This window comes from Monodelphis domestica, chromosome 3 (assembly GCF_027887165.1).
Source record: "Monodelphis domestica isolate mMonDom1 chromosome 3, mMonDom1.pri, whole genome shotgun sequence".
Lineage (NCBI taxonomy): Eukaryota > Metazoa > Chordata > Mammalia > Didelphimorphia > Didelphidae > Monodelphis > Monodelphis domestica.
Window position 1 is genome coordinate 399,084,278 of NC_077229.1, and position 12,445 is coordinate 399,096,722.

A 12,445-nucleotide genomic window follows, 5' to 3' on the forward strand; every position below is an offset into this window, starting at 1 on the left:
GCCCTCTTTTCTTCGCTTTCTATATTATTTCACTTGATCTTGACTCCTGTGCTCACAGTTATCATTTCTGAATTGTTGATTCTTAGATATACTTAGCAAGACCTAAAAGTTCTCCCAATCTCCAGATAGACATTTCTAACTGCTTATCAGACATCTCAAATTAAATGTCCTGTACTTAAACTTAATGTGTCCAAAACTGAACTAATTATCTTTCCCCTTATATCCTTCCCCTTTCCACACTTCCCTGTTACTGTCTACGGAACAACATCTTCCTAGTCACCCAGGCTTGTAGCCTAAATGTCATCCTCAGTTTCTCCCTCTCCCTCTCCCTCAACCTTCCTCCTCTATATCCAATGTGTTGCCAAGTGCTATTGATTTTTACCTTTTTGATATCCCTCATATATACTCCACTACCCTGCTATAGGCTCTTGGCATCTCACACCTAGATTATTACAGTACCCTACTTATCATTGGTCTCCCTGCCTCCATCCTAATGCCCAATTAATCTTCCTAAAGTTAGATTCTACTGTGTCACTCCCTTCCTTCCCCCTTCATTAACCTCCAGTGGCTCCCTATCACTTTCAGGACCAATTATGAAATCTTATATTGGACATTCAAAATCTTAAATATTACCTAACTCCTTCCTGCTCTTCTCACACTCCAATTTGCTCTGTGATCTAGTGACACTGACCTTGTTGATCCACACATAAGACACTCCATCTCCAGACTTAAGGCATTTTTCCCTAGTTATTCCTGGAATTCTCTCTCTCATCTCTGTCTCTTGGCTTCCTTCAAGTTCCAGCCAAAATCCTACCTTCTACAAGAAGCCATTCCTGATTCTCTTTAATGTTAGTACTTTCCCTTTGTTGCTGATCTCCAGTTTATTCCATTTGTATTTTGTTGGTATACCATTGTTTGCATGTTTTCTCCCCCTTTGGTCTGTGAGCTTCTTGAAAGCAAAGACTATCTATTGCATTTGTTTCTATCTCCAGGGCTTTGCAGAGTGCCTGGCACATAGTATGTGCTTAATAAATAAATGCTTATTGACTCATTGACTGACACTATGCTTCATGCTAGGGATTCAGATGGGTCCTGTTTTCAGGACCTCACAGTCTAATGGGGAGACAACATGAAAACAACTATGTACAAACAAAATATATACAGGATAAGTAGGAGATAATCTTAGAGAAGCACATACTATGTGGATAATGAAAAAAGCTTCTTGCTTAAGGTAGGATTTTAGCTGTAACCTGAAAGAAGTCAAGGAAACCTTAAAACTGAGATAAGGAGGAAGAGAATTCCAGGCATAGGGGACAGCCAATGTAAATGCAGTGCCAAGAATTGGAATGTCCTGTGCCTGAGAATAATGAATTCTGGTTCAATTTTGAGAAGCCTTCAATACATCCATTCATAAATATACAAACAGCTGGTACTTGGAAAGAGAGACTGGGACTTGGCATATATAGATCTTGTAGTCAAATAGCTTATTGTGCAAGACATGGACATAAATGATAGTGTGTGTATATGCATGTGTGTGTGCGTATATATGTATGTATGTATATATATATATATATATATATATATACACACATACATTATGTTCTGTCTTAAGAGTTAACAAAAAGTGTCCTTTGAGTCTGAAGGAGAAGATAGTCACCAACTGATAGGTGGTGAGGCTTCTTGAAAGGGCTGACATTTGAGATGTACTTTAACAAGTGCGCTATTTAAAATTCTCTTAGACTTTTTATCTATATAATGCCATTTCCTATAACCCCCATTATACTGTAAGGTCCTTGAGGCTAGAACTCTGCTCCTCACACAGTGTCTTTACACAGTCGGCCTTTAATAATTGTTTGTTGGAATATGAAAAGAGTATATTTTATGCATAGAGAAGAACCTTGAAATTACAAATCATTCCGGAGATAATAGGGACCTTTAATTTGGGTCTTGTTTTGAGTATATGGAAGATTGTAACCTAGCAACAGACTGGAAAATTACAATATTTGGAGGTTATGTAAGATCTTGAATGACAAGCTTAAATGGTCAGTTTTTACCATAGGGTAAAGAGGTAGCCTCTAAAGAGTTTTGGAAGGGTCACTGATATGGCTGCTTCTATATGACTAGCAGGAGTATGAAGGATGAGACCAGAGGAAGCTGGAAAACCTGTTAAATGTTATTTCAGAGTTGCATGTAGTTCTTATAAGAGCTTGGCCTGGAAATATGGTAACAGCAATTGAAATAGAGATTTGGAAAGAATGGATAGGTAAGTCAGAAGGGGTAGATGCATTAGCATTTGGCAGCTAATTGGATGTATGTATGAGAAAGAGGGAAATGTCAAAGATTTGATTTGACAAACATTGGTTAAGCACATACTATGTTTGAGGTGCTGGGGATACAAAAAAATGAAATTGTTCCTTCTCTTAAGGGAGCATTTTAGTAGGAGGATACAACATGGACACAAATAAGTAAATACAAAGTAATACAAAGAAGTTTCAGGAAAAGCCTTGGGTAGTATGTGACTCCTGAGCTGTGCTTAAAAGGAATCTAGGGAATTCCAAGAGGTGAAACTAGGGATGCATTCTAGAAATGAGAGATCACCTGTGCAATAGCAATAGCGTAGAATATCATGCATGTGGAATATCATATTCCAATTTGAAATGGAAAGCTTATGTTAGGGAATAATGTGATGAAATAAGTATAAATCTTATAATGGTTTATTCTTTTATCTTCTTATACAGGAAAGCCACTGAAGGTTTTTATTAGAGCAACTAAGTATTCAGATTTCTTTTTAAAACATCAGTTTGGCACCTGTGTAGATTGAGAAGGGAGGGTCGGGGAGAGACCAGAAATAAGATACCCAATTTGAAAGAAGGTATAGTAGCCCAGGAAAAAATTGGCGAAAGATTGTACTAAGGTATAAAGTCTATGTTAGTGGAAGAAGGGGACAGATGCAAAGAGTTGTTATAAAGGTAGGGTCAAAGAGGGCTTTAGTTTTTTTAACATGGGTCACTAGAAGAATGGTGGTGACTAATAGAAAATGGAAGACTTGAAAGATTTGGAACTATCTTTTTTTTCCTTTTGCTTTTTGAGACCGAGTTTCCCTATTTTAACCAGCTTTTGGAAGCATGGTGCTTGCTCATGGGCCTGATCCCATTATTAATCAATATGGAAACTCTTGACTTATTCCTTTTCCAAACTGGACCAGTTTCCCTTTCCTTAAGTATCCTGGTGTCCTCTTGTTTGGAGGGATCATCAGACTTAGTGTGGACTGCTGCAACTCAAAATTTCTGAACTTAAGCAGTCCACTAGCTTCAGCCTCCTCAGGGGCAGGTCATGCTGTAATCAGGCTATGTGTTGGGGGGAAAGAGGAAGAGAGTAGCCAGCATTATAGATGGTGGAAAAGGAAAACATTTTTTTCTAGGAAAACAGTTTTAAAATCAGTACCAGAAGATAGAAAGGTATGTACAATTTTTTCCTACTAAATCATTGACCTGTGATCTTACTGAGGTCATGGTTCCTCCATCAGTATAGGAATATGAGGAATGCATTAAGAGTGAAAAGGAGTTCCTAAATCAGGAATTTCAAAAGGCAACAGTCAGAAAAGTAGCCTAAGGAACATAGGTATCAGAGGAAAGGAATTTGCTTAGACTGGCAGTTAATGAGTTCCAGAGAAAAAAGTAAGATTAAGATTCTAATTAGAATGTTGACTTTATGGTCTTTGCACATCCCACCTTCTAAGTGATGCTTTTTTGCTTGATTGTAGTGGGGGAGGGCTATAGCTTATGATAGCCAGGAAGGTATTAGAAATGACCAGAGGCTTCTAAGCTACAGTTTTGAAATAGTAATTGTTGACCATTGCTATCTGTCCCATCTTCTTATTTCTTTGTTGATAGATTACTTAGGAATAGTGGTACCAGTCTTAAAACTTTTAATTTCTTTGATCATTCTCCCCAACTTCTCTCATCCCTTCCTCCCTCATACAATCAGTTGTCAAGTTTTGTCCTACCTCTCTGTCTATTCCCTTTTTATTCCCTCCTGCTTGGACTACTATCAGTCTGGTTATTCAGTTCTACAACATTCATTAAGCACCACTATATACTAGACTAGGAATAAAAATACAACATAGTTTCTGTGGTCAGGGAGTTTACATTCTGTTGGGGTGGGGTATAGATAGACATGTACACAGATAAGTGAGTGAGTGGTAATTTGAGGGGAAAGAGTACTACTTCTAGACTCTTCTCTCTCCAGTCAATCCTTCAAGCTTAAGAAAGTCTCCTTCCTCATTCCCATCATTTCTCTTCAGTGATTTCCCATTATCTATAAGCATTGCCTATAGAACAGACTAGCAGTCCAAACTTTCAATAATCAAACACTAATCAAACCTTCATAGCTTAATATTTTTTACTACTTCCTTTAGCACACACAAAACACAGCAACAACCCAACCAAACTCATGTATAGTTATTTCTCAGAATGAGAATTCTGTTACATTTAAAGTTTTTCATAATCAAGGGTTTGGGTTTGTTTTTGTTTTGTTTTTTTTTTTTGAGCAGATATTCCTGTACAGTGACTAAACTTTTGTCAATGCTTGTAGCTTGAATGCTTTTTTTTTTTAAGAAAAAAAAGGGAAAAAAATCTTGGGGTCTTAAACATTTATGTTGTAATTTATCATTAGCAGAGAATTCATGTCAAAATATATTGTAAAGGAAGTTACCTCTACAAATCATGTTGATGCCCATTTATTCAGTCTTTAAAATTCATTAGATCTCATACTTCATTTATAATCGAGTTTATGTTCACAAATTGGGATTCTATTAGGAAGTGACTCCAGAGTCTGAACTGACTTCATTTGTTAACTCTGCTTTTTTTACATTGGCAGCTGAAAACGAGAGCACCCCTATCCAGCAATTGCTAGAGCATTTTCTTCGCCAACTCCAGAGGTAAATCCTGGGTTTGTAGAAATAGCCAGTATTCAAAGGCAATATAGTATCTCTTGCCTTCCCAGTGTTGATTCTCCCACTTTTGTATTTTGAAATACAAATCATTTCAAGCCAATTTTTCACTGATTTGGGGGGTCATTTTTGCATTTATCTTGGTTACTTTAGTAACTAAACCATTTAGATAGGCACTCAAAGCCTATTTTTATTGAATTTTGCTCTAGTGAGATCCCATTCTTCTTTACCCTGGAAGTGAAAGAATAATATCACTTTTACTTTCAAATTCAAACTATAGTTTTTCCACATATGATATTTTAGTTCAGATTTTTTTTTTATCCCATTTTAATGAGAAATGTCTCTTAAGTGTAGCATGTATGTGTGTCTGTATGTATATTTGTATTATTAGACAAACATTAAACTTGGGTACAATGTAGCATGTAAATAAATGTAAACAAAAGAAATTAAATGTTTTCCAGCTTTGAATTGAGTTCCTAAGGAAGTACCCACATGCCCAAGGCCATGTTATTTACTATCTTGGAAACTAAGTCCTTACCCCTTGCTCATATGAGAAAGTTGAGGGAAAATACATTCTAGGAAGGACAGATGAAGGAAGTTATGCTCAGTCAGAACTGTAAAAATTAAATTAGTCTCTAGTAATAGAACTATTATATTTTAAGAGGTTTATTAAGGATTATATGAAATCAAGGAATAAGAAAATACAAAATAAAGAAAACCACGTGCCTAGGGGCTGATTAGCCCATTCACAGCTTACTTACTACATATTGCAATGGCCAAGTAGAGGAAGAGGATGAGGTAGGCATTACAGCCAGTTTAAATACTAATTGTGATCTTGCCAGGTTGAGATTATAGGGAATTCTGGGAAATACCAAGGACTTCTGGGGATTGAAGTCTAGGGTTCAAATCTCCATTTTTACATACTCCCCTGTGATCGTATTGGGAAACCAGTTTCCCCAAAAGGATCATGGAAACTTAAAGATTACAATAATTTGAGGATAAGAGGAAAAAACAAAACCAAACCAATGATTACTAGGTGCATTGACAAAAGCCAGTTAGGGGGCAGTCCCCTTTGGCATAAGAGTATACATACAAAACAAATGCATTCAAACCCCACACCCAAAGTTCATTCTTAATCTTTCTCATGCGGCTTGTGGTCTGTGGAGGCATCTTCGTGGTGTCTTCTCCAAACATTTCAGTTTCTGGATTTGGAGAGGTGTCATGTTTCTTAACCTAAAATTTCTCTCTCAAGGAATTTAAACTTTGTAGTTTAAAATAATAATAAATTTTACATTTTTACATACCCCCCCTGAAGAGGGTGATTGAAAAACACAGGGATCACTTAGGGATGCATGGCTGAGTTATGAGGTATATGAATCAATTGGCAAAAGAAATTTAAAAAAACAGCAAAAAAAAAACAAAGATAATTTCTGGATGAAATATAGACTATCAAAATCTTATGTGTAAAAATTCCAAGTAAAGGAAAAATAAATCTATAACAGGTCCTTGAATCAGGGCCCAATTAAAATGATATAAGCAATTAAGCATTTATCCAGTAAGTAGCCAGGACTACAGAAAGTTGCCACACTATGAAAGACAGAATAGGGACTAGATTATAGGAGCCAGGTAGGAGCCAAGTTTTGGTACTATCTGTAAGTATTTTCACGAAGAGTGTGGATACAAGGAAGTCCTATGTCTTAACGTATGTTAAGTGTCACAACCTCAATTCTCACACTAGGTTCAAGTCCTTTGTATTGGCTTAGAAGTGCATCAATCCTACCTGGGTTGGTTTCGTTTTTTTGGACCTATGTGCTCTTTTGACACAATTCAGGTTTAGCTTTGTGCTTCTTTGGCCCTGTGCAATGGCTCTTTTGTATATCTTGTCCTGGAATCAGACAGAATCATTAAGCAAATTGTTTTTTAAACAATTAGTGTTATCATTTTTATAGTCTCAAGCTTTTGGGGCATGCATTGACATTATAGCAAATGTATTTTAAACTTATATTACTGCAAAATCAAAAAAGTTTAATAAAATCTTAATACTGGTGACATGGGCTTCAAATATAAAAAGGAGAGGGAAAAAACTGAAATACTATATTGCACATGCAAGAAAAATATAATAAAAGGGTTTTAAAATTCAAAAATATAACTTATAATCATTGACAAACTGTGTCAGCTAAGGAAATGTAGAATACAAAGTTTTCTCACCAAAAATGAGATCCATTTCCTCTCCATACCTGGCCATGATCCACTGTGAGTACAAGCAAATGATTTTTACAAAGTAACAGTTTTTTATAAACAACAGTAGTTCAAAATCCAAAAATTCACAATAGCCCAATTAATTACAATAGCAGACAAACTCACTATCATTTTTTACATGAGTCTGCTGTAAGACATTTCAAGAAAATGAATACTTGTCACAAGTTTTTCAGGTGTAGCAATGTTTCAGCCTTGGCAAACATACTTTTAAACAAAGTAAAACTTATTTGGGTCTAGAACATCATCAAGAAATCTAGATATCATTAAAAAATGTGGCAGAGGAGTCTAGGAAAAAAACCCAAAACTCTGTACTGTTGATGTTGGGTAAAGTGAGCTGAAGAGTTATAAATGAGAGATGCTCCTCTTTTGGGAGTCATCCAGAGGGGTACAATGCCCTGGGATTGACTTCCCAGCTACTTTGCTATGAGACTGTGATGTCCCATCCATTCACATTTTTATAAATGTGGGAGGTGAGGATTATAATTGTATTTCACTTCAGCTACTAAAATGGACCTTACCTTCTGTTAGGGGCAGGCAAAATGACCAGAGTTGTTTGAAAAAAATATAAAAATCATGTCTAAAAGACCCCTTAAAATCAATTTGAGATATTTAGCTCATTAAATTTTCCAAAGGTTGTTATACAATTGTAACCAGTTTTTTTATGAAGTCTATCCGTCCTTTAGGTAACAATTTACAAATTCAAAACAGAAAAAAAGCTGTTTTTATATGGGCTTATTCAACAATATTTGTTCAGTGTAGTTACAGGGGAAAAAACAACAGAATATAACAGTAGTTAAAACCCAGTACTTTGTATAAAGAACAGTGTAACAGAATAGAATTGCATGCATTAACATATGAACTTAAAACCAGCAAAATTAAATCTTAAACAAAATAATCAGTAAAATGCAATAAATAGAGATTTTTATAAAACATTGGAATCTAAAATGCCTTAAAAATATAACCTCCTGTCTCTTTAAAGTTCATTGGTTTTTTTTGTTTGTTTACATTTAGATGTCTATTGTCAGAAGGCAGAAGATTGGTAAGGGGTAGGCAATGGGGTTCAAGTGACTTGCCCAGGGTCATACAGCCAGGAAGTGTCCTAGGCCAGATTAGAACCCAGGACCTCCCATCTCCTACCCTGGCTCTCAATCCACTGAGCTACTCCCCCATAGTGAGGGTGGGTTTTAGGAATCTCAGATTGGGCCAAAGAGTTGCAGGGAGATGAAATTCTCTCCTGAATCTTAGGTGAGATAAATAACAGAATCAGTGCACTCAAAAGATACCCTTTAAAATAAGCCTTGCTTATAACTTCCTGTTTGGAAAAGTCTCTTTCTTCTCTTTCTCCCCCCACCCCCACCCCCACAATGGTCCCCTGCCACTTGGAGGCTAATTGTAGCCTAAGGAAAGAACACTCCCACTTTTACCAGCTGGTCTGTGAGTCCTGAAGAAACTGGGGCAGCTACCAGCAGCCTGGGTCCTGGGGCTGGGCTGGGGTGATCTGTTTCAAGCAGGTCTGGAACAGATGAATGTAGGCAGGAGCGGATAGCAGGCAAGCAGGCAACAGGAGCGAGCTGAGTCAAGAGGCTTTGCTGAAAAGCCTTGGAGAAAAGTGGCTTAAAAAACATTATATAGGCAGTTATTCCCTCTATAGCTGATCAAAATAAGCTATTAAAAGCTGAACTTATGGATAGTCATAGTAGAGGAAAGGTTTAGGAAAGTTAAGAAGATTGAGGGTATTTCTTCACAACTGACGTGGTCAACCAAAACTGTAAAAATTAAATTAGTCTCTGGTAATAGAAATATTATATATTAAGAGGTTTATTAAGGATTATATGAAATCAAGAAATAAGAAAATAAGTACAAAATAAAGAAAACCACGTGCCTAGGCTGATTAGCCCATTCACAGCTTACTACATATTGCAATTGCCAAGTAGAGGAAGCTGATGAGGTAGGCATTACAGCCAGTTTAAATACTAATTGTGATCTCGCCCAGGTGGAGACTCAGGTGAGATTATAGGAAATTCTGGGAAATACTGAGGATTTCTGGGGATTGAAGTCTAGGGTTCAAATCTCCATTTAACAGAACCAGGTACCTGTTGTTTCTCTTCCTCATCCTATCCCACCCAGAGACATAGAAAAGAAAGAGGTCTTTGTGAAATTGGATTTCAGGAGTGTGTACAACTTCCATTTGGGCATCTTCCATTTATGTCCAATCTTTGTCAAGCCTTCTTGGTTAACTTATGTGTACCTAGAGTGAGCCTGAACATTTATTTAGGTATTATGTTTTAGAGGCTGTCATGGGCATTGGTCAAAAAATTATTTTCAACCAACCAGCAAGCATTTATTAAGTGCCTCCTATGTTCTAGTCAGTCACTCAGTAAACATTTGTGCCAAGTATGTACTAAGTTCTGGGGCTAAAAATGCAAATGAAGACAAAGACAATTCATACCCTCAAGGAGCTTACAATCTAATGAGGGAGGTAAACAAGACAGAAAAGGAAACTGTAAATTGTGGAGGAGAGATCCCTTTCTCCCCCAGTGGGAACTATAGATAATTCCAAAGACATCTAAAAGGAATATGGCTGGTGGGAAATGTGAAATGAAATGTTCTAGGCACTGTGTTAAGTGCTGGGGATACAAAAATAGAAGTAAAATTTCTCTTACCCTCAAGGAGTTTAAAGTCTGACATTTCAAGAATTAAAAGTTGTAAAAAATGTATACTGATTGGAACATTCACGGTATTCTTGCCATCATAGATACAAGTTTTGGTTCTTTTCTTTTTCTTATAATCCAAGTACTGTACATGAAACTTCAGTTTGGGCCAGTTATTATCCTAATGTAGTTCTGTACTTTAAGATATTTTGTATAATCTTCTAACAGAGATCCTCTGATAAAATTACAGATGTGTTCTTCATTTTTAGGAAAGATCCTCATGGGTTTTTTGCTTTTCCTGTCACGGATGCAATTGCTCCTGGATACTCCATGATAATAAAGCATCCCATGGACTTTGGTACTATGAAAGACAAAATTGTAGCTAACGAGTACAAATCAGTCACAGAGTTTAAGGTAAATTGTTTTGGCAACTGAATGTGTTATTCTAAAACAATGTCCTTTTTAATCTTTGGATAAAAAACTTGAATCATTCTGTTAAGTTTACCTGTTGAAAGAATTAATTATATGGAAACAGATTATTTCCTGAATATGACTAAACTTTCTAGTCTCTACCCAGGTTGGAAGTTGACCTTTGTATTGTGCCTTACAGTTTATCAAGGTTTTTACATTTATTACTGCTTTGATTGTCCAACAGCCCAAGTAGGTAGGTAATACAGATATTAACATGCCCATTTTATGTGTGGTGTCAAGTAGGTTGGTGAATTTCATCTCTAGATTTCTGACCCATCTTCCCACTCTTGGACTTCTGGTGTCAAGTGCTGATGAGGGGGAAATGAATCTCATTATGCCAGCTGAAATGCTGATCAACTCTTTCGTGAGTGTTGTATGATGCAAAAATGTCATTTTGAGATAAGTAATAAGACTGGTCCAAAGTAATTGTTGTCTAATAGGCTGCCTATGATAGAATAGCACATTTGAAGGCAGAAAACCCAGATTAGAATCCTGGCTTGGTGATATTGGCCGAGTCACTCATTTCTCCTAACTTCACTTTCCTTACCTGTTAGCTAGTGATAGTCATACTTGCACTACCATCCATATTTGTTGAGACCCAATAAAAATAATATAGGTAAGCATGAGCTGTTATTATTGTCTAGGTTCTCATAAGAATTAACATTTTAGGAATAAGGTTTTTCTCATACAGTATAACTGGATGCATCTTTTCTGTTTATGGGTAAGTAAGGTTTTTGAATAAAAATTGTAATTTTTTTTTTTGCTTTTTAGACAGAATCACAAAGCAGACTAATGATAGTGTTTTGAAAATATAAACTATTTTGGGTGTTACAGTTAACTCATATCAGATTAAATTTTCCCATTTGATCACTAAACTTAGAGTTTCTAGTCTGCCCTTTTCTTATTTCTAATGGAATATTTCATTTTTATGTAACTTAATCTTTGAAAGTTTTATCAAATCTAACATCTAATTGTATCTTCTAGGTATGGGATGAATTATTTACCTTTAAAAAAAAAAACAGAAATTGAAGACTGGATTGATTGTAACTAGTAATGGAGTTGGGACTAGAATTCAGGTCCTCAGACCCCTTTCACTTTGTTCTTTATACTAAACCATGCTAAAATTGGTGTGTTCTGCCAAGAATCAGTCAAAATTAATTCTGTGTTACTCCTTGAGGGCCAGCATGGCCTTGGAGTCAGGAAGATCTGGGCTCAAATTCTTCTAACGTGTTCTAACTATGTGTGTGCCTATAAACAAGTTACTTAACCTTTTCGTGTCTCAGGCAACTCTAAAACTAGTGAGTTGTTGATCTCTTTCAGCATAGGAAATTTCTACCTCAGGAATACTCCTCAAAAAACCACATTATTTTAATATTAGACATTTTGATTATTAATGCCACTTACAAAGGGTATATCTGCACAAGATTGTCTAAATCCAATAGAATCATGGAATCAAAAGTAAGAAGGGACCTTCAGATATTCAGATTCTTTGAAAAGTGGTCATCTGCTTAAACACTATTGATCAAGAACTTACCACCTCTGGGCAGAACCTCAAAATATATTATTTTTTTCTCTTTGAAGATTCTTTCCTTAATAAGAAATTAGTTTTAGCTTTTCTCATCTTTATACTTATAATTCACTTGTCTAATTTTCCTATACTGAAAATTAAGAATTGTTTAAAAGGGAAATTGCACTTTCATTACAAAGTTTATTTGTTCTATACAGAAAAAGTTAAGCATTCAGGATTAGCAATCTACTTTTACTGTTGTGTCTCTCTTTAAAATCCTTTGGGAAAATTCCTCTGAAAATAGCTTCTTTGGCAGAGAATTTAAATGTTGCCTGAGAGCCAACCATTAACCTTGCTGTACAGCCTTTTGGTGGGTGGACTCTCCCTTGCTTCACAAGGAGGAATATGGAACTGTGAATTAGTTGTTATTTTGTGGCCTTTCAAACTTGAAATCTTTTTTGTGTTTTGTATTTTTCAGGCAGATTTCAAACTGATGTGTGATAATGCAATGACTTACAACAGGCCAGACACTGTGTACTACAAGTTAGCCAAGAAGATACTCCACACAGGCTTTAAGATGATGAGCAAAGTAAGGAACCTGTTAAA

At 36.1% G+C, this 12,445-nt stretch overlaps 1 protein-coding gene across 15 annotated transcripts in view; it reads left to right on the plus strand.

Moving 5' to 3' along the window:
* BRD9 (bromodomain containing 9) overlaps positions 1 to 12,445 on the plus strand; it is a 52,659-nt gene that overhangs the window by 5,323 nt on the left and 34,891 nt on the right. For all 15 annotated transcript variants that reach the window (XM_007486785.3, XM_001363258.4, XM_007486786.3 and 12 more), the window contains exons 4-6: positions 4,879 to 4,939; positions 10,131 to 10,275; positions 12,318 to 12,428. In XM_007486785.3, coding sequence (XP_007486847.1) covers positions 4,879 to 4,939; positions 10,131 to 10,275; positions 12,318 to 12,428 — 317 coding nt within the window. The remainder of the gene's footprint in view (positions 1 to 4,878; positions 4,940 to 10,130; positions 10,276 to 12,317; positions 12,429 to 12,445) is intronic.